Genomic DNA, 27542 nt, shown 5'->3' with positions numbered 1-27542 from the left:
CCTCTTGCCTTATTTATAAATAACTTTCAGTGTCTGCAGATGACATTAATCATTAATTGCAATTACAAGCAGTCAAAACCACAGGCAAGTTCATCCTGTTCCTTTCTGCACTTTGACCAAGACACTAGGAACGTTGCCGCTCTATTTTTAAGGCCATGTTCATGCCAATGGGCTTTTACATCTGAGTTACACCCTAGGCAACTCAGCTCAGCCACAGCCAGTTATATAAAGGCAGCTTTTGGTGAGCTGATCTGATGAATCCCCACAACTGGACTTAATGACAGGCCACCAGCTTTGTAAATCAACATTCAAAATGTTCGTGCCATAGGAGATTTACTTCTACTAGATCTCGTGTCAGCTGCAGAGGGAAGCAGAAGAAAAAGCAAACTGAGCTTCTAAGACTTGCCACCCCCACCCCCCCCAAGCAAAACTCTTCCCTCTAATAAGAACAAAACTTGCCATCTTGATTCTTGCTCTTCTCTGGCAGCAAGGTGAGCTCCCCAAGCAGCGTGGTGGCCCACAATTTGCTTCCCAGAGGCACAGCCCAGCACATGACCTCTGCCTTTCAAACAAGCCCAGGAGTCTGCTTCAAAATGACCTTCCCTTGTTTTTAGAAACTCCATCTAACTGCAGAGAACTCGTCTCTGTCCCATCTTCCTACCTTCCCCTGCCTCTCTAACCAACCTCTTCCTCAGTGTCCCCTGTGAGCAAAGCAGCTTCCCTGGTGGCTTTGCATGTCTCAGACCAACTTCCTATGTGCCTCTTACAGACTCAATTTCATTTGTATGTAGTTGTATTTTAAATATGAAATTTTGATTTCTCCAATTATTTTTTTATTCACTCAAGAATTTCCTCATCAACGTGCCTTCAGACACCATACGTAAAAGTTGCTATGCTAGACAAAGTTGTACAGTATTAGCTGGAGCAAATCACTGTGATCAGTCACATGCTATATATTGCACATATTTATTCTAATCCCTTGCCTGTGTTCTTGCAGGAAGTTCTGACACTCAGTACCATCCGATGCCAATGCTCAATATGCTCAATCTTTATTTTTCCCTAACAAACTTATGAGACCTGATGCCCCTCTCACTGTGATGCCATGCAAAGGTTTTGCAGCTAAACCCTGTCTGTGAACAACTTCACATTTAAGTAGTGGTTACGAGCACGTACAAAGCATTACCACAAAAATAACCAAGCAGCAAGACTGGAAATGAGGAAGCAATCACATAAAGCAAGCATTTTACCATACAGAGTCTCCCTACAAACAGATGTGAAACTATGGATGTCACCAGTTGCAATGAAAGAACATTTTGTTCTGGGACTGAATTTGGGATATGCAGGCTCTGGCAGGAATTATTTAGCTTGAAACAAGTAAAGATAAATTAATAGAGTTTCCATTGAATATGCCAGGACAATTATTTTCAGCCCATTTAAAAATATTCACAGAATGTACTTCAATACAACATCACAAGGACTGACTTGAAAAAATCATGCGAGCCAGGACAGAGGCCTGTAGCTCAAGACACTTAAGTAGATTCACTGCTGAATTTGGCCTTGCAGGTAGTAAGAGGCTACTGCAGCCAAAGTTGTAGCTGGCCCTTACTCGTATGTTAATAAAAGGAAAAACATAAAAAGTTTATGACCATTTGTGTCCTATTTTCTTTTCTTCTCAAACCAACCTTTTCTGAGTTGCAGGAGGGCTGGGGGAGGGGGACACAACCCTGAGACGGAGCGTCGCTGCTGCCAACACAGATTTCTGCGCTCGGGGCACTGAGTCGCACCGCAGGGGAAGCAGGTCCACCAGGCCACCAGCATTTCCGATGTCTCAAGAAAAAAGTTCCTTATCTCAAGTTACAGGAACAACTACAAACCAGCCAAGTTCTGATTAACAAAAAATCAAAATCAGGTTGAACAATGCTTTTGGTGTGAGGCTGGAGTGTGTATTTTTGATCGAGAATAAAAGATAATCTGACAAACTTTAGAGACAAAAAAAAATTCAACATTTTTTAATGACAAAACAGCAGCAATGTATTAACATTTAAGAATTTGATACTTTGAAATATTCTAAGCATGTGCAGTTAAATAACAGAAAAACTTGCTAAAATAAATCCAGTGCAGTCCTGTTTAAGCAAGTTCAAATTAATGCATTAATTTTGATGTTACATTCATCCAAATGCTGAAGACGGCCAGCTAGATGCATGATGGGATGTCTCTCCTTTTCCAGCCATATGCACTATGTTAGAGGCACAACATAGGGCACAGCACAACAACAATCTCGGCACATGTGCAATTTAAAAAATAAACATCAGAAAACTTGGAAGAATGTTGTTACTGGCAACTGCGTCCTGTTGTGGTTCTGCACCGACAGCAGTATTTTACAGGTCTTTAAAGAAAGCACAAAAAGGTGTGTGGATTATAAACAAAACAGTTTATTGGTTTTATATATGTTTTCAAGGCACTTTCATACTGTAGTTTAGAACTCCATTTGGTAAGAAAGGGAATCCTTCATAAACCCCATCTTCACTAAATAAAATACACAACTTCAAGGTTGGGTGAAACAACCAACAAATTCAATCAGATAAACTATGTATGTTCCTGGAATCACAAAAAAAGAATCCACAAATATGAAATGTTTTTCTTGAGGATTTTCTAGATGATTCTTATTTAGGAAACTCAGGATGACATTCATCCCAGAGAGTTTTTCCTGTGTCAAAGATGGACTTCTAGCTAAGCCAGTGACCTCAACTCATCCAGAGATGACTCCTCTCACTTATATTCAATATCTATGAGGAACAAGATGAACTGTTCTCTGCCAGAGACTATTCTGTATGGTCCACAGGAAAGCTTACATTAATGCAATCAGATTTTTTTTTTTTTTTTTTACTGGGGATTCAGAGTAGGATATTAAAGCAAAATCTATGTGTAGTTATCAGTTACAATATTATCTCTGCATTTTGTATGAATCCCCGTAATGACTGATACAATACACTTAGATCCATATAAAGGTCTCATCAAAACATTCCATAATATGGCAGGCATTTTGGCATGTTTGTCCCACTGAGGGAGAAAACTGAATGCTGGCATAATTCATTGATGGGTATTTAAGCTGTTTTTATTTAAACACACACACCTCCCCCAAAACCCCCCAAAAAAACCCAAAACCAAAACCAAGAAAAACCTCAGTGCTTTAAAAATGGAGCCCAATATTCAAAATACAATTCCGTAATGCCTGATTTACTTGAAATGAATGTCTCTTGTCAGCCAAAAGTATTCTGGAAAATACTTCAAAGTATTCTGGAGAAAAAGAGTTCAGCCCATTAGGCTGAAGCAAAAAAGCCAGCACAAATTCTACTGCCATCAGGCTGAAGCAAAAAAGCCAGCACAAATTCTACTGCCTTTTCTGTATTTTTCCTATGTAATTTCCTGCCCAGAGCATGCAAATGCTGAAACTTGAGAATGCCGATTCAATTATGGAGTTCTAATTGCATTGCTGGTTTTTTGACTCAGTCATATTATGTCATGGTCTCATTTTTTACCATCACCAGCACTACAGCAGCCCCATGTTCCATCTCCACTACCCACTAAGCACAACTCTGGGCGCACCTGTCTTTATGACAGGTTTAGCAAAATCTCATTAAGCACACATTTCACTTCCATAATTCTGTTCAGCCTGCCCTTGGTCCACAGTGTGGATTGTGTCACCGAACTCCAGCAGCTTTCAGCATTGTAATATTTTGGTACTGAATTGGAGGCATATTGCTTGGTCTCATGATAGGAATTGGAGTATGATGCTTCTTTTGCTGTTGACAGGAAGATCTCAGTGGTAGGGAAACATGAACAGGCTTCTTTAAGTGTCAGGAAAGTGTGGGATTATAATTCTTTACTCCTCCTTGGAGTGAGGCCTTGGAGGGCGTAAAGGGACCAGGTTCCTGCTACCAGCCAGAAGACATCGGAGGCAGGCTGTAGCAAATGCTCTGCTGACAGCTGGGATCTGAAGGAAGCTGCTGTCTGCTGGGTGTTAGCAAAGCAGGTCTCAGGAAATGGCAAGAGATGTACAGCTGCACTTCCACAAAAGACACTGGGGTCTCCCTGCAATGGCTGGCAGAACCACCTTTCTGGCTTGGAGTTTCTAAAAAAAGTCCGAAAAGTTTTCTTTGGAAAAGCAGAAAAGGTCCACCTGGGACACCTGAACACCCCAGCCTTTTACACTGACTGCACTGCTCATGCTGGCGTCAGGGAAAAATGGTAATGATAGCGAAATAAAAACTCTGTATCAGGGTTCAAATGCATTTTACTTTGAGCATATAAAGGGTTCATATCCTTAGTCTCTAGTGCTCCACTAACTTCACCAGCTGAAGATGTGGCTTGCGTATTTTCCACTGACACAGATTACTCTCCTTGAAGTGGGCTCTGAAAAATGCATTGCTTCAAAATGCACCACAATCACGCCTGACCATGGCAGAGGTGGTAAAGATGAGAGGCTGCCCCCACTGCTCCTGTGTTTAGTTCACAGAACACAGCAGTAAGCGGAGACTTAGTCTGGCTCTCCTCATGGGTGAAAATTTCCCATAATTGAAATACAAAAATGACAGAAACATAGCTAATCATCAACAATAACACCAACAAAAAAATCATCCACAATGAAGCAGTGTGAAATGAATAGCACCAAGGATGTTGAGGCCCGTACATCTGTTCTATAAAAGAGAAAACTGCAGTACTTAGGCTCAAACAAAAATGTTATTCCAGTGTTAACTGAGTGCAGTGCTGAGACTGCATCCTGACACTCGGCACGGTGTTTTTACAGAGAAGCTAACTGGAAGCTGTAACAGTACAAAAATACAAAAACAGATTAGAAGTTCAGCGGTTAGTAAGAGACTGTTTATGACCACAGAACCATTCCCTTGAAGTCAGTTAGTCCTCTAAAGTCAACAAGAATTTTGCTGTTATCCTCAGTGGAATAAACACTGAACCTTAACAGGAGATCACATCACTATTGAGCTTGGATTTCCAAAACTACAAAAATATTCCCTTTGTCATATAGTGTGTAACGCACATGTGTTCAGTGTTCTGGGAGATGAAGGATAAATTGTGAAACTTCAGAAGGGGATACCTATTTCCTTGCAGGATTGTTTCTGTCAGTAGCGCCACTAGACACAATAGTTTGCAGCAGAGGACTTGATTCTGTCATCTGCTTGAACACCTCCAGAAAGAGCTGTGCTTGCTTCAGTGAAGGCAGAATTTAGCCCCCTGTCAGGAGCAGGAAATTTTGATATGCACTTCCAGACATAATCTAAGCTTAAAGATAATTCAGCAGACAGGCTGACTGGCAGATACGCAGTTTTTGCAATGTGGATTAGAGGTCACGGATGCATTTTACCAGTCTGCAGACATTAAAGGCTAGAGTTCAGTATCACATGAGGAAAAAGAAAAACAAAAGAAAAAACAACATCTCACAGTAAGAATTTTACCAGAATCCTTATATATTGTCACTGCTGTACAATTGTTGCTGACTTGAATTCTAGATTTCCAGTTCAGCAACCCGGATAAATGCCTGTCAAAATAATCACAGCTTTGTTTTTGTAGTAGTGGCCTCTGAACAGCCTTTGGGTCAAAATGACATTACTGAGATTAGCACCTTGGCAATTATAAAAAAGAGCTGAAAGTTCTTCAAACAGAAGTGGTGGTTCAGGAAAGAATACAAGACCTTTATAGCAAACTTGGTTCTTAAAAAAAAAAAGTAATTAAAAATATATAATCCATGATAGAACATTCATGGGAAATAAAAAATACGGCATACACACGGTATACTCAAAACCTATGGGACCAAATTCTGCACTGAATTAAGTGGGAATTTTGCTGAAGTACCAACTGGAAATCCTATTTTATTGCCACTGTAATCAATAAGATTTTTACTATTATTATTATTTCACAGGTATTTGGATTTCATCTAACAAACAGTGCATAATTTGATCTATAATAAATAAGTGTATTAAAGAACAAATTATATGTCAACAATGTATAGTCTCTTTTCCATACTACATTAATTAGCATGACCAAAACTGGTCATGACTATACCCAGTATTGATTGCGCTTCAAAGTTGGGTTTGTTTTTCGGCAGTACTGGATCATTTCAGGATCAAGGTTTAACCAGCTGTTTTGCTGAGACCGTTCTACAGTTGGAGAAACCACTGCAGGAAGCAGCTGTTCATGTCTTACTGCCGTGAACGTTGATGCTGTGCTTCTCTCAACCCCCTTCAGCAGAGGAGTCACTGTAACGCCGGGTACAGTCATGCTCCGTTCCAGACATGGATCTGGACTACTGAGGACTGCATCTGTCTGATTTTTGACGAGTGGTTTTGTCTTCTCTTTCTTCTGACACATTAACAAAATGCACACAGAAATAACAGCAACAATGAGTAGCACAGACACCAGGACCAGTGGTGTGATGATGTACCAAGGGTTGCTGCTTTCACCTGCTTCCTCTCTGGCACTCCTGGCATTAGCCTGGGTTGTGGTCTTAGTCACTGCAGATCCACTTGTTCCCATTGCCAGATTTAGCAATGGACCTTCCTCATGTACATTTCCCCATTGATTCTGCCCTGGCCACATGGTTGGTCCGGTCTTCTGTGGTGCTACTGTAGGCTTTTCATTCTGAGAGGAGGCTGGTGCCCCATCCTTTGAGGTAGTGTGAATCTTTAAAGTGGTAGTGCTGGTTATGGAAGGCACTTCGGTTGGAAAACCCTGCATGAGTGGAGGACTGTATGGCACAATGGAATACCGAAAACAGCCAACAGCAGGTTGCACACCATTTGCACTGAGTATAAATGTGAATGAGTCATTTAACAGATCAAGGTCCGTCATATTCGTATCTATGTCTAGAAGCACAACACCACTATCAATGTCAGCCTGGGAGAATGTCTGAGTATCTTCGAACACTGCATCATTCACAAACCTTTTCTTTACAATCCTTCCATGAGATGGAGGCACTATCACTTCAAATCTAGGATTACTATTTGTCAAATTAGCTAGCTCAGAAGCATCCAGGTCACTGCTTCTGAACTTGTAAGCTGCTTGATTTGAAATCTGCATGTCATGTGTAACTTGTACTAAAGGCTTCGCTGTGATGTTCAGCACTTGTCCTGTCAGATTGCCTTCCGCAGTGAAGAGCATGAACTCCAGCACTTCTTTGGACGCAGTGAGATTTGTCAGGTGGTAAGACAGCCTTCCCAAGTATAAATCTGCCTGCTCAAATTTAGTAACCTGCTCATTTCCAATCATCAGGTGCCCGTATTTGAGTGGCTCAGTTATTTCATACATGACATTAGTACTTTTTCCATTTGTAACAGCTGAAAGCTGCACGTTAGTAATAGTGACAGATGTTTGGCCCTGTGGAAGTGCAACATTGGTAAGGTTGACCAGGACAAGAGTGATTGGTATGACTTCAAGACTGAATAGCTTGTATAAAGGGCGATGCTTACCATCAGTCACGCTGAAATAAAACACCCCAGAAGATGAACTTCCATCCTGTACAAACCAAACCTGACCACTGTCGACATCAGCTTGTGTGAAATCCTTTATAGAGACACTAAGATTACTTTTCATTGCTAAATAACCATTATTGGGGTTGCTAACAATGGTGTACTTGAGCTCGGCTGGGGCGTTATCTAGGTCTTCAACTTTCAGATTCTCTGACCCCAGCACTGACACATCTCCCTGCAGGACTTTCAAGTGCAGCCTTTTAGTCTTCAATTCTGGAGCTTGGTCATTCACTGGAACAACAGTGATATTAAATATCTCCTCTAAAACTTCGCTATTGGGCTTTGTTGCAGACTTGCTTTTTAGGTTTAACCAAACAACAAAAGTGAAATTGTCATTAAGCGATTCAGAATTATCATGTACATACACAATTCCAAATTTGTTCAGTATGTATTGGGAGAAGTTAGGTTTTTCTTTGGTAACGTTTCTTTCTCCAACAACAATCATGCCATGTTGGGGTAAAGATACAACTTGATACCAGACTTCATACATGGAGCGCTGCATCTCAGGTAGCTTAAACAACAGATTTGAAGCATCTAAATTTGTTTTGTTGATTAATACTCTACCTCCTTCCTGGACTATGGCACCTAGTGGAAAGAAAAGAGAATCTTAGAAATTGACTATTTTACAGTTGCAATGTTTCAGAAATTAGATCTCAAACACTGATGATGCTCAGAAATTTCTCCTTCATCATATCTTTGATTTGCATTATGTCATGAGTAAATATATATTTTTAAAATAGTCACATATAAAAGACAAGATTTTTTTTTATCTACCATCATAGCAAAATGGAGAATACCCACTACAGCAGTAAGAAGGATCAAACATAGTAGTAAATCTTGGTTTTAATGGTGCAGTTTTCCAAGCTACTATCTACACTACACTCTGCGACAAAAGTATTCTGGTCATTTGTTACTGAAAAGAAAGTAGCCTTTGGTTTTTTCACATTTGTTCATTGGAACCTGACAGATCCAAAACAATCTGGAGCACAAACAGTACAGCATCTTTACCTGTATTTGCCAGAAGATGACTGCTCCGATCATGCCTAGTAATTTCATATGAAATGACAATATGGAACACCTGGAGGTCCAGAGCTGATGGTGGAGATAAGACAGTAAACGTAAAGAGATCTTCAGCACTCCAGCTAAGTGATTCGGCATGTAAGTGCTCATACATGATCACACCTTCATCCACCTGTTTAGGGTAAATAAAAGCCATAGGTATAAGAGGAGAATAATTTTAAACTCATATAAAGAAAGAAAAAAAGAATCTTAAGAACACTGTTCAAGAGAGGCCTTTGTACCTTAGTCCATGCACAGTGTGTATGTAACTTACAGAGATTATCTTGCATTCCTCTTTCTCTGAAGACAGACTCTGTTGCCAGACAAGCATACTTGAAGGCAGGTGAAACATGATTGGGCATGAATACTTAGGAAAGGCCTTATGTGAAGAACAGAGACAGAAAGCATTGAGAAACTTATCTCAAACTAGCAATGGTAATGGTGACAGGAGCTCAGCTGGACTGTATCATATGTCTAGGGTTTTTTCTTTATAAGGATACCAGCAGGGAATTATCCTGAAAACGCATGTGAAACACTGAAGGCTTGAAAAGGACTTTGATGAGGTGTTTCATGGTGAACAGCAGAAGATACTTGCTAAGAGACTATGGAAACCAGAAGGAGGTGCAATGCCCATTGAAATATACTCTCATTTATAACTAAAGAGCTGATGGGATTACTTAGTGGAAAATTTCCACATCACAGCAAGAAGGGGATTTCTAAAAGACAGGAAGGAACCTGGCTTGCCCTACACCTGCTTTCACTGACCTTGCAGATCATCATACTCAAGAGAATCCTATCAGTCCCATCATGAGGACTGAAGCTTCAAAGCAGAATACTGCACTAAATCGTCAAAGAAACACGTAGTTATACAAGATACAACCACTTATTTCTTTAGGCCCCAAAGCAAACGGCAGTATTTTCAGACTAGGATTCTCATCAGTTGGAACTACACCTGAACTTTAACACTAATACCATAATACATTGAAACTACAATAGGATACCTAATAACTACAAGACTAGAACACTTACTAAATCTCATCCAGAAGATTCTACTTGATAATTCATTCACTGACCTGGAGAGAAGACAGCTATATCTATTAAATCCTTGGCAAATTCCCAGGCAACTACTGACCTGACTTGCATGTGCTAGTTTATAATTACCAAAGAGATCCCTGTCTGAGATGGTGCCGGTTCCAAGTTTACTATTTGTAACACACTCTACACAGCTTGCAAACACCCTGAAGAACTCATTAGCACACATTCCTATCACATATGCTTGAAAGGTGTGAAAAAAGGAAACAAAAAAACCTCTGCAGCTATCACGGATGAAGCACTTTAGCACTACAGAATCTGAGCTGTGACGACAGAACGCACTAATCAAGAAACTACTGCAACAGCCCCCACTGAGATCACTAGGGAAACAGGGCTTTCAAGGTTGGTTTTCTCAGCAACCTCAAAACCATCCCATCTTATTGCCTAAAAAATTCAGACTGATGTGATAAAATCCTATATGCACATCTCCAAGTTTATGTTTTCCCTATACTGATTTAATTCTTAATGGCTATTATAAGACAAAACAAAATTGACAATAAAAGGATATGTTGGTTCAGGATAACTTTCCAAAGCATACCACTAGGACTTCAAGTTGGAGAGGGCAAATTTTTGTAACAAGAACAGGCACAATATGCATCCTTTAAATTCAACAATGTTTAGTATCAATCTCCCTAGGGTTATCTTTTCTTTTTTTTTTTTTTTAATTGCAAGCCCATGCTAATATCTCAGCTAAGAAGAGAATGGAATTGGTGAGGATTTCTGTGTGTACCTCTGTAATGGCTTTAATATAATGAAGAAATTGTGGCTTGCTCCAAGATGAAAATACTTTTAAGACACCATAGAAAGTACAGGCAGAGAAAAAACCTAAACATCATGTGGAAAACTACTGTGTTATTCAAGTGTGTTTAATGTGCAATTAATATTCTTATATTGGCTGAACAACAACTATACTTGAAAAAATTTCTTGGAATGCAATAGTGATTTTTATTCTTTTTTTCTTTTTTTTTTTCCTTTGGCAACAAAGCAATAAACTACAGTGCACAGGGAACAGTTCAGCACCATAGCAAAAGTGCTAACTATTTTTATAAGCTAGCTGCACAGTACTTTTTGGAAGTGAAATTTCAAGTTCCACAATACAGAATGAAGTCAATAAAAACCCAAAGAACTAAACTAACACAAAATACTTTCAATTCAAACCAGATTTACAAGCTTCTTATTACCAAACAGAAATTGAATGCATTTTTCTCGAATACATGGAGAACATACAATGTTTGTAATATCAATGTCATTTTCTCACTGATATTTAACTTCAAGTGGCTACAACACACTGGACAGTGAAAGTTTATTTAGGATCTCTGTTCGCTCCCTTATACCTCATTCTCTACCAGAATAAATAGCAAGTTGGTTAGGATACCTTAATTCTACCTGCACTAGGTCACTTAGCTCTACTTGTCTGAAGTGATAATGGCCAATAAAAATACCTCTGACAGAGAAGAAAAGCATACACATTATTACAGCTCAAATCCTTACAGAGTTTATGAAGTTCGAAGGAAAGTTAGCTATACATTAATAAGAACTAAAGCTATACAGAATAAGTGGCATGTTCTGACATGGCACTGTCTGATAAACATATGTGAAGATCCTACCCATAGGCAAAAAGAGTAAAACTTCAAAACCTTAGCTGAAAGATTTTCTGTCTGACATGCTTAACTGTTTCATCTAATGCTCATAAAAATCACACACTTTAGGAATAGAATGGAACAGTGTCATTACACAGCTCATCTCACAGCTAATGTAAGACAAAACTCAGGAACTATTGCAACACCACCAATAATGTAATGTGATTAGAACACAGTTTTAAAAATAACATTCTGCATTCATCTTGCTTTATAAAGTTCAAGTGGAGGTTCATTCCATCACAGTCCTTGATCAGGTTGTTTCAAAGTTTGATGATAACTAAGAAAAATGTCAACCTTTTTCCAGGTTTTATTGCTCAAGTTTTAATTTCTGGCCAATAGATTTTCTCATTCCTTCATACACTAAATCAAACAGTCACTTTTAAAATCTGTTACTGTAGATTAAGACCCAATTATCTCTTAATTTTTCCTCCAGCAAAGTCAGGACATTGAGCTCCTTTTATCTGCTCCACTTAGATTTTTCTGAGAATAACTCACCACATGCAGAGCACACAGTTATATTCAGATTCTGCACACAGACATAAGTCATTTCAGTTGCAAAGGAATGTTTTCCATCAAGTTACATGAACTGCCACGTTTTAGTCATTCAAGTATGAGACCCTGTATCACAGTTAAGATTCTTTAAACACTTAATATCACAGCCAATCAAGTCAATAAAAGTCCTCTTGGGGACACCCATGAGGACTGCATACAGCTGAAATGAATCTGATACTTGGGCTTTTCATAGAGAAAAAAGCTATTCCTTCTGCCAAAAACTAAAGGCTTCCAACCTTGGACTGCTGGTTAATGGCACCAGAACAGCTCTTCTTGAAAAATACTGTTACAAGCAAAACAGTAGAAATTGCCAAGACCCTGCTAGTATCCAAGCAGAGGGGAACAAAGGCTCTTCTTGCGTTTGTTACTAGATGCCAGATACTCAATGACACAGCAAATCTGGGTGACTGCACTGATGGGTCACATATGCCTGGTTACTTAACAGATACAAATGGCTCAGACAAAGAACAAGCAACTGAGATGCTCTTTGAAGTAACGATCTACCCCTGAACTAGTTATTATAAAGTAAATGCTTACCATAGATTGTGTAAAACTGAGGATTTCCTGAGTGGTATTATCAGAATTTACTCTGATCAGCCTTCCAAGCTTTGGGGAAGTTACAATCATAAAAGTTATAGTTCTGTTTCCTGCACTGGTCACATCATTGGTTACAGCTTTCAAGTCATGTTGTGAAATAGGTTTCCTGGAACCTAAAAAAATGTCAATTATAAGTAACACAGATTTGCAACAGCAATTTTTCCCAAATGGTAAGTTTTGTATGCACAACTCACCCTCTCATCTAGATATTCTACTTAGCATTTTAATAATGCTTTATGAGATTAGTAGGATGTGCCTTTGTTTTACAGAAATGAAAAAAGTGCAGTTGTCTTCAGCACATGTAATCACTAAATACTAGTTTCTGCAAAAACAACCCAAAGGAGTAAAGCGTGTATAAGAAGATCTGTTCCTGTATTACATGTCTAGAACTGAATTCAAACTCCAGCTGAAGTCACCATTGTTAATGTTTTTGGTAATCCCAGTGCCCACAGAAGGCAGGGTGATTTGGCAGGGAGAAGCCTTAACACAGCGAAGTTTCTAGTGAACACACAAACCAAAATCAGTTGTTACCAGAAGCTTGAACCACACTTTATTGATATGAAAAATGATTTTTCATTAAATTAAATTTAAAAATAAATAATTAAACAAATTAGGAACAACATCACACAACAGAAATAATGGCCTGAACTGAAATAATGTATTATTAAGACGGATGGAGACTGAGGGGTAACAAAATCCTTTTAATAAATAGCACCACACTAACCAGTACTGTCCGACTTTAAGATTATAAAGAACTTTAGTCAAACCAAGACAATTTTTTACATAGCTGTAACAAAACCAAACCTAGTAATTTCCTAAAAGAAAAAAATAAGTTTTATTTGGCTTCTTTTTGATGCACTATTTCATGGTACACACTCAGCAAACTAAATCTCATCTTTAATGATACTTCTGGAAGAGCAATACATTCCTATAATCCTACTCCCTCTGTCCCCACTTCTGCTTCCATTTTTACATTTTCTTTTTTTCTTGAGCAACAAGCTTTTACAGGTATCAATACCTAGTTTCAGATACTAGCGGTATATATCCTTGAACTCTGAATGATCAATCCATCTTCAATAAAGCATAATGTTTATACAGGAATAACACAAAATAGCATGTTACTGCTATAATATGTAGAAGAAAAAATATGGTAAGCAAACTGAAGAATGGGGATATTTTGCAAGCCATTAGGAACATCAGGATACTGTCTGTTTACATGTAGTTGTGCCCTGGTTCAAACCACGTGAACTTTGAAACAGAGTTGTTATAAGGAAATGAGATGTCTGGCTCTGCCTGTTTTCCCCTTTTTACCTTTGCATGCTTCTCTGTCCCTATACTGCTTTGAAAAGCAAAGCAGTCCCTCAGTTCTAGAAGAATTCTACCACATTATATTTAATTCAAGAAGTCTCCCTCCCCTTCCTCTCTCTTCTTTTCCCTTTTTTGTGTGACAGGCATAGAGGGAAGCACGACATTGTGTTATGCGTACAGCAGATGTGGTCCAGAATGTACAACTTGAGAGTCGCAGTTAATCACACCACATGTATCTGCAAACACGGTTATTTCTCAACAACCTCCTACTTATGCAAATCAGGCCTCACTGACTTAACAAACTAAGACAGAGTAACTCTCAAACATGGTCATGCTGTAGTGATGGAAGTTACTGGTCCAATCTTTCATAAGCATACCAGGTTATCCCACTACCACAGTGCAGGGACATGGGGACAGAGGATGTGTGCCACAAAGCCCCTGTTTGTTCCTAATAGACTTGATGTCACTTACTGGACAGCACAGGCTGAAATACAGCCTAGGGCCACAGGCAATAAAGTCTCTCATACTTTCCTGTAAAATGGGATCCTCCCCCAAACATAACCTTCTCCTTCACCCACTTCTGTCCTGAGACTTGAGAAGCTTTTCCAGCACCCGCCGTAGTTCTGCTCTGGTCTGACACCTCAACAGGGAGAGGAACATTATTTGCCAGCCAACAGACTGGGTGAAGGAAAGAGAACTGAGAAAAGTGAGAACACTGTCTGCTTGCTCCCAAACATGGGAGCAGAGAGATCGCAAAACCAACTCCACCCAAACAGAGGGGAAAAGAACCAAGATAGGGGAGGAAGACACACAACAAGGTGTGAAGTAAGACAAGCTGATCCATATAAATAGAATGTAACAGCCTAAGGCCATTACTGGTACCTAATAATTTTGGTATCCATTTTTACTGTCTATATTTAAGATTTGGAAAGTGCTTTGGCATAAGCATTCTGCTTAACATTGTGAAACAATTATGAATCATCTCAGCTACTGACTGCTTAGACAGCTCTACTTCCGAATACCTACAAGTCAGGCTGCATCTCCTTCTCAAAGAGCAACTCAGCTCATTTCTTCTTTGAAAAATTGCTTCCCTGAAGACAGCAAATCCTCACATTGCAGAAATCTAGCATACGTAAGCAAAAACTCATATCTAGCAGTCAATTTACTGAGCACACTGAATAAAACAAGCTTCTGTTGAACAGAAAAAACCTAATAAATTATATAAACAAATCTGGTATATCCAACACAAAAGAAGACAGCAGTACATGCTCTTATAAAATTGCAGAACAATATGTTTGAGAGAATAGCTATGAAGACATGGCAAATTCTTCACACTATATTCAGTTTTTACTTCCCTAGAGAGAAGTTGTCCGAAAATTAACTTTTCTTGCAGTGCTACAAAATGTACAGGACACTGGCTATTGTTTTTATGTGTGTTAACCATTTGGAACCATTGTTTTAGTAGTCATTTCATGATGACCAAGTACAGCTGAAATCCATACAGCTCCAGAATGTCTTTAAAAAGTATCATAAAGAGAACAGGTGGAAAAGCTAATAATAATTTTAACACCAAAAAGGAATTTTGCTAACCCGAAGTAAGCGAGAATTCAGGAAAAACTGCAGGCTTAGATGAATACAGTCTGCAGTGCTGAAAGAAATATTGCTTTTTGCCATGTGGAGAACTGACAGACAGTCTAGAGACTTTGCCTTCTATGGAAGTATCAAGCATACTTTTCCTACAATTACCTTTGGCTTAAGATAGAATTCTTGTAAATCCCTGTGCCTGAGGCAACCTTACACCCAAAATCGCAGATTAATAAGCTTTGTAAGTGGATTTATGTGAATCCAATTTCTATCAATTGAATTAGAAGATCATGCTGCTACAATCTCATTTTTTTGTTGCTGTGTTTAAGTGGCTTTTGCTGCAAGCCTTTGTTTATGCAGCTTATGTTCAGGAAGTTTAAGAAACTAAAGTGCTCCCCTTCTGTATCACATTAATAAATCAAGGTACAGTTTAACACATATAGTGCTTTACCAACTCTCAATCTCTCTCTGGCTGTACAGATCATGTTCAGAGTGAAAAGAAGGTAGCACAAACAAAAGTGTGATGCAAGACAATGTTGAGAGAAGACTGATCTTCATTTCTCCTTTAATCCTGCAATTGTTAGATTACTAACTCAATGAGGGATTACTCTTGCCAATGCAAAGCAGTAAATGGCTCTGGTGAGAGTCTTAACACATCAACTCCTGCAGCAGTAGATTTCATTTAACAAATACACAGCTGCCGATCCAACTAGTTCCAAATGCACAGATATGAATCAAAGTTTTCAGTCCTTCTGATTCATCAGTGAGTCTGTGCTGCTCTCCATAACTCCGCTCAAACCATAAGAAAGCAAACTAGCAATCTGGTAAGCTTACGTGTGCTATTCAGAATCTTACAGACAGAAGCTTCACTCTGCTTTTACCAGGTAAAATCACAAACAGCTAAGACACCTCTAAATATATGAATATAATATAGAGCTTTTAAACAAATCTGAATGGGGAATCTTCAGAGCTCAGACAGACAGTGTTATTGTCATACCGTGCTTACGTATTTCACTGCCAATTTCCATGACTCCAAGCACATGCGCATATCAAAAAGTTAAAAGTTGTTTATAAAACAATAAAGTAATATGTTGAGAAAACATAACTGTTCTTTTAAAAATCAGACAGATAGATGGTTCCAGGTATAGTTTACTATAGTTTAGCCACCTAGCTATCTGACAAATAACCGTATATTATACATTTTTTTTAAGAGGGTCAAATCACGATAATCTTTAAACACAGACCTGGAAAGACTCCGAGTCCTTTGTTCACTTCAAGGCTAATGACTAGCATCTGAGCTGTGATGCTAAAAATCTGTCGAGGTGCAAAGTTCAATCCATCTGTTACCTGAAAGCTGAATCCTCCAGACATTGCTCCTGTACAAAACAAAAATGTAAATTTATTCTTGTATTACTCTATTTGTCATCCAAAACATACAAACATACACTGGACACCTTTTGCTCTTGGCTACAGTGAAATAGATCCAAAGTCATCCTGAAGCAATTTTTGATCAGTACCTTTCTATCTTAATTAGAATTAAATAAATTATATAGTTCTTCCCAATGAAGAACTACTAGCTGTTGCTTGCACTGAAGGCCAGACATCCCTTAGATGTAAATTAGCAGAGCGCCCCTTCCCTTCTTTCTTCACTAACCCTGCTAGAGCTGAAACCAGGTCAAACGTGGGGAGGCAACTGACTCCTGAATTTCCCATTCCTTTGATATTAGGTGGGACCAAAGCACTTAAGCAGTCACATTTTGGCAAAGAAGGAATTTGGGGAGAAAAACAACTGGAATGTTCTTTCACTTTGATTTACATTTAAAGGACTGAATGGACTCTCAGGTTATTTCCTTTGCCTCTTCGCTCCGCTTCAGCTTTGCTAAGGAGTGTATGTTGTCACAGCTTAAACTGTTTTAGAGGTTATATGTACTCATAATAAATGCACTTTTTTTTTTTTAATCATAAGACCTGTATGTACTTTGGCAGAAGCGACAGCAAAATACCTCCAGGAGTCTGAGTGGATTCCTGTAAAAATACATCTCTTGGAACTGACTGAGGCCCACAGAGCTTCCTAAATCTTGCTTTAAGCAGAGGCTCTCCATATTGTTTAATTAGGTAGAAAGAAAGAATGAAAAAAATGAAACATTAACTGTTGCAAACAGTTGCTTTTCTGCTTGCTTTGCTCAATTTAGCCATGAGATCTTGCTACCTGAACATATATCCTGAAAGTGAGAGGGTGCCATCTACTTTCACTTAAAGATCAGCACTCCTTGCCTAACTATAAATTAACATATCAGAAGAATCAAATGTGGGTTCTAAGATTATAGTTAACAACTACCCTAGGCAATGCTCTTATATCCAGCCAGGCACCAAAGCAGTTCTAGAAGATCAGGTCATATTGGTTTTGTTTTAAAAGCTTTTATTCTCTGATGTTTTCACTTGATAAAAATGCACAAGCAGTTGTGCACTTAAAAAACACATTAAGGAGTCCACTATTTTCCTCAGGTTGGGAAAAAAAGGCTTACGTAGCCTCACTTGTATTTTTGGCTAATGCAGCTCAACTGCCCGATTGAAAAAGACATTTTGTCATTGGCAGAGTCAGGAACAGAACTAAATCCTGAAGTGCTGCTGGGTGGAACAGGTATTATTTTATTGACATTAATTTTTAAAGGTATATCTGATCAGAGGTGATAAAAAGGACACCAGAAAGAGGATTGTAAAAACTACACTGAAAAGACACAGAGACTTCAGAAACAACAGAGAGCTGAATTCAGTGCTGCCCTAAGGAAAACACTGGCAGGACTTAAGGGCAGACCCCCATATTGGGAAAGCAGGATGGGAGCATCCTGGAGTGAAGTGAGGGTGGAAAAGGGAAGGAATTCTCACACTGAAAGAGGAATAAAGAAAAGGAAAGGTATGTTCTGGTTCTGCATTTATGCTAGTGACAGAACAATTGGGGATTACAGAGGAAACAAACACAAAATTTAAGGGGAAAACATGACAACAAAGAGGGAGATTTGCAACTCACAGCACAGAACAAGCAGCATAATGTAACTCGCAAGAGTAAGCAAAGATGAAGGGAAAATTTTTTTAAGTCTAATGTTAGAGGCATAAAAGCAAAGTACAGTAGCACTTTCTTTGGCAGTACAAAAGACCCTGAAGATGGAGAGTCATTGCCATGTATAGACGTAAAAGATCTGTGCTGCGACGAGGAGCAGACAGAGGATCGAAGAGCTGCCTCAGCCAAGAAGATGGTGCTCTTCCCCTTGGAAAGGGTTAGAGTGAGTAGGAAGAGTAGATGCCCAGCTATGGAGAACATGAAACGGGAGTACTTCCCAGGAAGAACCAAAGAAGCTAGCACACACTAGAAGACTGAAGATGAGGGACAGATCAGCTGAAGAGAAAAGGGGTAAAAAGCCAAACGACAGCAACCAGATAAGGAAAGGCCTCGGGACAAGGATGGGAGTGAGAAGATGAGAGTAAAGAGTACACTTCTAGCAACAGTCCAAGATGAAAGAGGAAAGAAAAATCACAGACTGAGAAAGGAAAAGCAGCAAAATGTCCAAAGGCCATGAGCCTGAGTAGATGGCAGAGCCAGAGCAGCTGCAAGAGCTGACACATGACCTGGGGAATTTCACATTTCAAATTTACTGTACAACCCACACTCCCACTCACTGGAAAATTAAATTTGCTCTTCTTTTTATTTTTATTAATCAATATTCACTTCCTAAGGCTACAGATGTGTATTTGCCCTTTCTGGAGCAGAGAGTGGATTCATTTCCTCACACTGAGACTACCACCATCCTACCACCATAAGGGTTTTTACACGCCAAAGTCTCCCTCAGAACATTTTAAATAGCTTGTCTCACTTTTGCCATGTTCTTGACCTTTCATTTCCTGACCAAATTATTTGAGCAGGATACTTAAAGCTCACCAGCAGATGCCTGTAAAGCAATTTCAGCAACACATATGCACGCTGCAAGACAGTGCATCAGAAGTCAGAGCACTTTAATCTCCACCAAGCCTCATGAAGACACAGCACAGATCTGGAATGACTGCTGCACCTAAGGGAGCACTGGAAATAAGTCCAGCCTGCCTCAGGGCTGAAAGAGACTGCTGTACCTCCTCCATCTCCTTCCCCAAAACTGGTTTATTCCTTCTTTAGCACCTCCTTTCTTTTTTCAGCTGAGGTAACATGATAATACAGCTGGAGCAAGAGAAAAGCAGCTATTATCCTGTAAAAGCCCCACCTCTGCCACTGGCTGGAAGCCCACTGGGACCCTCATTCCTGCGGCTTCCCAGCACTGCCACTCAAGGATGAATGAAGCTGCCCTGACTTCTTTTTTTATTGCCCACACATTCTCTGTGTAGCAGCAGCACAAATAACCCAATCTCTAGCTCTGGCCACTGGCAGAATAAACTCAATGGTTAAAGCTGAATTCCTTCACAGTCTGAAAGAGAGGCTGACATCATCCAGATGACCCATAACTTCCTTGCCCAGAGCTGCTCAGGAACACAACTACACTGTGGCAGGTATCTGAGAGATTGTTGGCCCATGAATAGCTCTGCACTGTAGCAAGACAGAAAGACTTCAGGAGATTTTCAATTACAGTGGTTAAAACAATGGATTTCATACCTCTGAAAGCTGCACGGTAATGTTCTCCTACTGCAAACCTGCATTCAGAAAGAAGGCCGCTACCAACTGAACCACTAATACATGAAGGTTTCTTGGTGAGCATACATTTAAGTAGACATCAGACCCTTTCCTGTTTAGTTTGTGAGATCATGTATTACACAACTGGTGCCCTGAGATTTTTGTGACATTACAAGGAGATCTTCAAAGCATTATAAACACAAATATACTGAATAGGAGCACTATTTTGGTAACAGAGGTAGAATTTTTGAAACCACATACCATTGTGTACAAATACCAGCTGCCCTTCAATTATATGAGCCTGGGTAAAACTAAGGATGCTCTTATCTGGAGAAGACTTCAGAGCCAAGTGACCATTGCTAGGTGGAGTAATGGAATATACCAGTTCTGATGGTGAGGAGTCCTTGTCTTCTGCACAGAGGTCATCAACAGTTATTTCTGTGACTGAACCCACCCAGACCTAGAAAAGCAAAAATAAAAAAAAAAATAGTAATAATAAAGAAAATGTATACAAAGGAAAGTCGGGGGGGAAAAGATTCAAAGAAAAAGAAAGAATAGAGATTTGTGCTGTGCAACACTAGCAGCTATAACAGCTGTCCGTACTGTTCATCCAAATCTCTGATCATGGACTAGAATAGTTAATGTTGGCAAATGGTTTTTAAAAAATAAGACTACAAGATAATACAAGCAAACACACCCTACACCAGTTTGAGTTTTAGACAGCTGCAGCATGAGTGTTCTATTTGTCAGGCACTATCCAAACTCTTTACAAACATAACAAAATTTTATTTTGATAACTGAGTCAAGGAGCTCATTTCCAACACATACACATGAATATTAGTGTCATGTACTTCACAGCAGGCTAGGTATTCAGTATGCTCTACTTTCACCAGCAGAAAAGAAAAAAGAAAACCAGCCTGGGGACAGCCTAATCTCTAATGAAGACAACTGGAACACTTGTTGTAGCTGCATTATTTCCTTCTAACAACACGCACTAAAGGCCCTTTTTAGTGCACCAAACAACCCACAGAGGTGCTCAGTCCAGTGGGAGATGAAGGAATCAACACCTCCAACAGCTGCTTAGCACTTTGCAAGGTCATGCTTCCAGACAAAATAGCTAACTAGTTTTTGGAAAGATGGTATAGAACCCATTACTTAATTCTAGTAAATCTAAATGATGTATTTATTTATTTATTTTTAGCTTAAGATAGGCACAAACAGCAAGATCATCCTTTCAAGCAGAAAGGATTACTATCTGAGCTTCATTCATATCTCACTGCACAATTTCTTGTTTGGAAATAATAAGCAACGGCCCATTTTAGTCTTCATCTTTGCTGTTTTTATCTGGAATTCCAGACAAAAGTACTAACAAAGGAACAATACATATTCATCTCAACACAAAATTAAATTCCTAAATATTCAATACATCAATACCAATTCTTTCCATGCAGAGTTTATTTTATATAGCATACAATCTTAACAGCCTGAGCCTTTAAAAACTACAGCTTGCGCTTCAAAAAGCAAAGCGCATCATCCCTTCCTGTCCTCCCAGGATCTTAGTACACTTAACAAATATCTGGTAAGAACATCACACCAAATGGTTGAAAAGGAAATGTGATCCTTGAGAAAGGGCATTTTAACTCTGCCAAAACAAAAAATCAACAATCACAGATTTTTCCCTAAGTATTGCTTTTACTTTTTAATAAAAATGGTGCAAGAAAACCTTTTAAAGCCACTTAGATTTTTGCCGTGACATTTCTACAGAGAAAAGATTTCAGACTACATTCTGTCACAAAATATGTGCCATGGAAAAAAAGATAGTAAAATTAAATTATATGTATTTTCTAATTAGAAAAAAAAGTTTGAAAAGGAATTGTGTTACATTTTGTAATAGAAAATACCCTGCAACCAGGAAATAGCTATTTTCTCCCTTGAAATATGTATTTCTCTGTAAAGACACCACATGTGACAACACAGGATGATAACTAATAGCAAAGGCTGACTTACTGAACTGCACCAAGTAAGCCCATCAGTGCCACTGATTTTGTACTAAGACCCTGTAACTCATCTCCTACACAGAAAATAAAAGGTCACATCCAAATGTGCAAAAACATAAGAAAGGACTATGCAAACATGTTATTACAAATGATGCACTAAATGTCCAAAACTTTCAATATTTTTTTTCTCTTACTAACAGAAAAAATTAACTTTTTTTCTATAAACACAGTGTTTATTTCTACTGTTCCAGCACACTAACACACAATGCTTTTTAATGCTGAGGTGCTCCATGACCTGCAACATGATCCTTGAGGAATGAAAGAAGATCCAAGACCTGCAAAGGGCTGTGGGGAAGCGGACACTCAGAATACTGCAAATACTGTACAAGTGGCTTATTTTGCACATTTGGGATCAAGTCCTCCTTGAAGAGCACCATGCAAACTGTATCTGAACTTCCACGATATAGCATTACACTAATTTTGCGTGTGCCTAACACATTCCACAGCCATGGTCCAAAAAAAGGTTCATGACCCTGCCTGCTGGGAAATAACCCATTCTGCTCTATTTACAGCATTCAGCTTATCGGTATCTCCTTGCACGCTACATATCCTTCCAGACACTCTATATTCATGGACATTTTAATACTCTGGTGAGTGAGTGATTTAAAGAAAAGAAAAATAATCAGTATTTGAATTTGGTTTAAAAAAAAAAATATCTAATTCTAGGAAAATACCGCCCTCTTGTGACAATAGGAGGATACAGTCATTTCACAGCATCACTACTCATAAATATATTTAAATACATACATAAATGCAGCAAACAATGTCAGGATAGTGAATTTCTTAAAAATATCCTATTTCCCTTCTCCATTCCCACCCCAGAAAAAAACCCTACCATAGAACCTGTGGAAATTTTAGGAAATTATACCTAAAATGTTGTATAGTTTCTAAATAAACATATCCCTCATGCACTTACTGTTCTAATGGAAAGGCTTTAAATTAAATGCAAGGATTACTAGCATACATTACAGAAGCTCCCAGAACAGTAGAATTTTCTGTATCTCATACATTATGTTAATGTAAATACTTCAGCAGATCATAAACTCGCAGTCAAAAAAACCCCAAAACTCCACCAAACCCCTAAAAACTTCACTTACTTCCACCTCCTAGAGAAAAATCAGAAACAATGGTTGTTTGTCCTCCTGAAACTCCTCCCATGGTGTTCATAATCTTGATAACAGCAGACAAGGTTGTTTGAAGAAGGGATGTTATGGATGTTAGGGATGTCAGAAGTGAGTTGAACGACATTCAGCATGTGTGCAAATGCTCAACAGTTTCTTGCATTTGACCAGAAGCCCCGTGACAAAGGCCAAACTTTCATCTATCCACACCAACATCACTGGCCACATAATGCAGCTCTTCACAGATGCCATTTCTCAATAGCAGATGCCAAAAGCTAACCTACTTTTTAATCGTTCAGCAGTTCTTTCTAAGTCTTTATATAGATAGGCAAGATTTCTGAGGTGCTAAATTTCAGTCAACTCAAATAGTCCTACTGGACCTCATTTTTCACAGCACTGGACCCTCATTTTATGCTTGTGTACGTTTTGTACATTTCAAACCTTTCAAAAGATATAAAAGAGCTACTGCCTTTTTAAAAGCAACATACAGTTTATTACTCAACATTCACCACTAGCAGTCCATGAGGAGCACAGACTGCTTGGCTAGAACATGGGGCCAGCAAGTATCACCCTACACAGGAATGCCCAGCTCATCTCAATATTTAGCAGGACTCAGAAAAATCCATTTTCTCTCACCTACTTGGAATGTGCAAATTTGCTCTGAAGAAGGTGTATTCCTCCCAGTATATAACTCAACTGCCAGCTTTGTTTTAGTCTGCACACAAATCCAACATATGTGTGCATATCAGTACCCACTCATAACAAAAATAAATGTTATTTCTCAGTAATAGCTTATGCATGATCACCAAAACAACAGGGACAAAGGCAACATCTTCATTTTGGGTATGCAAACTGTCTCCCCAGCAGAAAGGACCAACTTTGGCTACGTTAAGCTGTGTTATCATTGTTCTTGGGAAGCCTAGACTTACAGATATTTTTAGAAAAATCTATATGCTGCACTTCAGTGCACTGCATGGTATCAGTTCTGTTAACAGACTGCATTTCAATGCTAGCAATGCACCAGAAGGGAGACACAGAAAAATTTCTGACTGGACATATATCCCTCTCATATGTGACCAAACATTACTGTATGCTGTGCTGATGTCTGTAGAGTAACACTGTAATTATTTTAACCAGGGAAGGTTTTACTCTGTACCACCCAAATGCTTGTGAAGTGAGTCTGCCCTTCTGTCAGCATTCTCGGCACAGAGCAGGGTGTCTTGTGTTCTGGGCATCTGCAGCTTATCACAGATTACCTGCTGTCACCGCAAAACTGCACAATACTACCACTATCACAGTTCAAAAATTATGTCTTTTCTCACATGAAAAGGCTAAACACACAACACAAGGTTATGATCATCTTTACAGCAGTCAATTCTCTCTCTGCAACACACAACTAAATATGTAAAATTAAATGCATGTTTTAGATACCGCCAATTTGTAAACTGCATTGTACAGCACTGGGGATGATGTAGCCTCAAAATACCCTGCTTAGCTTCTTTCAAACCTATTTCTGTCTTGATGCCTCTCAGCTGGTTTACTGTGACCACAAGTTCATTAGGTGACCTATGTCCATTTCATTCTGCTTTTCAGAGTCACCTGGTTTGGTTTTACTCATCAGATCTCAGACTGGAAGCCTTTACACATGAGGACTATTTGGTTTACATGGGCACAGTGTCCATAATATATTGGCTCTGGTTACTGAGTGCTATTATAACACAAACAAATAACAATCAAACAAACAAATAAATAAATAAACAAGAAAAAGCACTGAAACTGAAGTGCTGTAGCGACTTTTTTTGAAGATCAAAAGATTAGAAAGCCAGCTATGGTTATTAAGATCAAAAAGTAGCATCAGTCAACAATTTTAAAATTTTCTTCAGAATTTGGGGGAGGGCGTTGTTAGAAACAAGTTAGCATGTCCTTTTTTTAGCTCACAGTATCATACTGTAATAGCTTCAGTGTCTGCACTAATATTTTGATGGCAACTAACAGCCTAGATTTCCACAGATTGCGTTGTATTATTCTTATCAGGAACTTTTAAAGAAGGGAACATTCCTGTTTTATATCAGAAATACCCAACACGTAGTCAATTCTCTAATGAAGTGTGAGTGAGAATGCTGCTCTCTTCTCTTGTCTGTCCCACCGGGGATCCAGAGAGGAACAGGCAGCGGAATGCACCTCAGCAGGTCTGAGCCTGCAGTACACTTACTGGCAAGAGGCATGGAGTCTGAAGGCTGAGCAAAGACAACAGTGAGATGTTTGCACCCTCACCATTACTACTCTTGGACTTTTCTAAGCTACGCTGGTCATTAACAGCCCTCAAGACACCCTAGGAAACAACACTAAAACACAACAATGATCCAGGTGCAAGCTATCCCACCACCGCACAAGCCCTATGTCAGTCCAAGAGACTTCATGTATCTTTAAGATTAAAAGAAAGCTCAGTCAGCCTTCTAGATAAACTTTACAACAGCAGAAAATGTTATTCATGATGACTAGAATCTCCCTAAATACACAGTACCCATGTACTGCCTCCTTTCATTAACACTAATTTATTTAAATTCCAAGACCACCATTTATTATATTGACTATCACACCAGATACAAACCTAACACTGTTAACGAAGGTGCATTAAATGGTATCAGGTTAGAAATAATTTTAACATTTTAAAATGTTGACAAACATACCTGAAGAATTCTGTTAACTTTTATAACAGGAGGTTCATCATTTACTGCAGTAACTGTTACAAACACAGTTTGGGGCAAGCTCTGTTTCCACAATTCCGTGTTATTTACTATCACAGTAAAATTATCCATCAGTTCCTCACTGTCATCATGAACGTAGTGGATGAACTCTTGTTCCACCTGAAAAATATAACAACCAGAAAAATTAAAGAGGCTGAAAGAAAATGAATGCCACATTAAAAACAACAAAAATATTCATGGCTAGTAATGCCCCAATTGCCTCAACTTTTTATGACTTCTACAACTTTATTAATGCTCATATATGATCTGTACTTCTATCTTTGTTCTGCCCACAACAGCAAATTTTACAGCTCATCTGTCCATTCCTCTAGCCAGAATATCTGAACTTGCCAGTCTTGGCATTCCCCCTTCCCCCCAAAGGCAATATGGAAAATCCACTCCCTTTATCACAATGTTTCCTGGAATCTATAAACTGAACATAGTATTAGTAGATGGTGACTTATGATACAGTTTTGCTTCTTAGAGATAAAAGACTGAAAATTAGCTTATTATGCATATACTGACTCTTTGTGAGCAAAGACATTACCTAAAAATTATTTTTTTCCACTTTCCTCCATGTTTAATCTACACACCATTTCCTCTGGTCTTTTCAAAATGTACTCACAGTCTGTCTGTCTTCGGTTTCCAGAGTATTAACTGCTCTGCCTGAGCATGAGTTGCCCACCAGTCCACTGCGATTACAGCACATTAGTCTGTGTGAGCAGGGGCTCACAAGGAAGTGATCTGGTTCATCACAATGAGGCACCCTCTCTCCCCACCCCAAATGCCCAGCTAGCAACTACAGCAAAATCTTCAGTACAAGGCCAGAAGAAAGCTCAACTCATGCATCTTACCACTTCCCACCAAAGGTTCCATTGCAGGCACAAATTAGCTTTTAGCAGTACAAATAATTAATCATGACTACAGCAAAGCAAATCTAAATGCATTACCTGTTTTCTGCTAAATGTGGTTAACTTTATTCCAGGAACACGAGAGTTTTCAACATACCCATGTTTTGGCGGCTCAATTAAAATGAATTCACAGCTGAGTCCTGCAAAGTGTCTACTAGAAATTTTTAGATACTCTTCCACCAGGGTTTTTGAGCCCCCTTCAATTACTGTGAAGTTCTGTACTTCCAGGGGAATCATTCTGGGGATGATGTCTACAGAGATCTCTATTCCACTCACTGTTTGGACACCGTTGGTCACATCCAGAGAAAAACGGTCATCTAGTTGGTCAGAAACTGTTTGCATATACTGAACTTTGCCCTCATCAACATCTTGCTGTGTGAAGCTCAAAACTGGCCTTTGGTCAGCACCAAGATAATTTTCTTCTGAGGAAAACTTCCGAATGTATCCATGTACTGGAAGCTGTCTTACTGTGAACACAATCTCAGATGGAGAACTGTTTTCATGAACAACCTTAAATTTAAAAACATACCCCAAAATTATTTTAACAGAAATGGGAGAAATTCCTTAGTTCTCTTCCAAATTTTTCACTTTTAACCCTTAGATTGTCTGCCTAATTAACTGGCATTCCTTGTTTGGGTTACAAGGTATGTCTGCAAATTCCTAATACAATACGGTAATA

The 27542-nt window shown here is 39.0% G+C and overlaps 1 protein-coding gene across 3 annotated transcripts in view; it reads right to left on the bottom strand.

Moving 5' to 3' along the window:
• Window positions 1-5039: 5039 nt before the first annotated feature.
• The window catches only part of LOC104634098 (chondroitin sulfate proteoglycan 4-like), a 39650-nt gene continuing 17147 nt past the window's right edge, over window positions 5040-27542 (bottom strand). The window contains exons 4-11 of one of the 3 annotated variants that reach the window (XM_075740331.1): window positions 26903-27373; window positions 25896-26072; window positions 20289-20487; window positions 16618-16749; window positions 12422-12594; window positions 8550-8733; window positions 7482-8126; window positions 7216-7389 (exon numbers count right to left, since the gene is read on the bottom strand). In XM_075740331.1, coding sequence (XP_075596446.1) covers window positions 7364-7389; window positions 7482-8126; window positions 8550-8733; window positions 12422-12594; window positions 16618-16749; window positions 20289-20487; window positions 25896-26072; window positions 26903-27373 — 2007 coding nt within the window. In that variant the 3' untranslated portion in view covers window positions 7216-7363. Of the gene's footprint in view, window positions 8127-8549; window positions 8734-12421; window positions 12595-16617; window positions 16750-20288; window positions 20488-25895; window positions 26073-26902; window positions 27374-27542 lie in introns of all 3 variants that reach the window. The other 2 variants (XM_075740329.1, XM_075740330.1) reach the window with 2 other exon arrangements.

The sequence above is a fragment of the Balearica regulorum genome, chromosome Z, assembly GCF_011004875.1.
Source record: "Balearica regulorum gibbericeps isolate bBalReg1 chromosome Z, bBalReg1.pri, whole genome shotgun sequence".
NCBI classification, from domain to species: domain Eukaryota; kingdom Metazoa; phylum Chordata; class Aves; order Gruiformes; family Gruidae; genus Balearica; species Balearica regulorum.
Note: the sequence above shows the minus strand (reverse complement) of the source record. Positions and strands in the feature narration are given on the sequence as shown.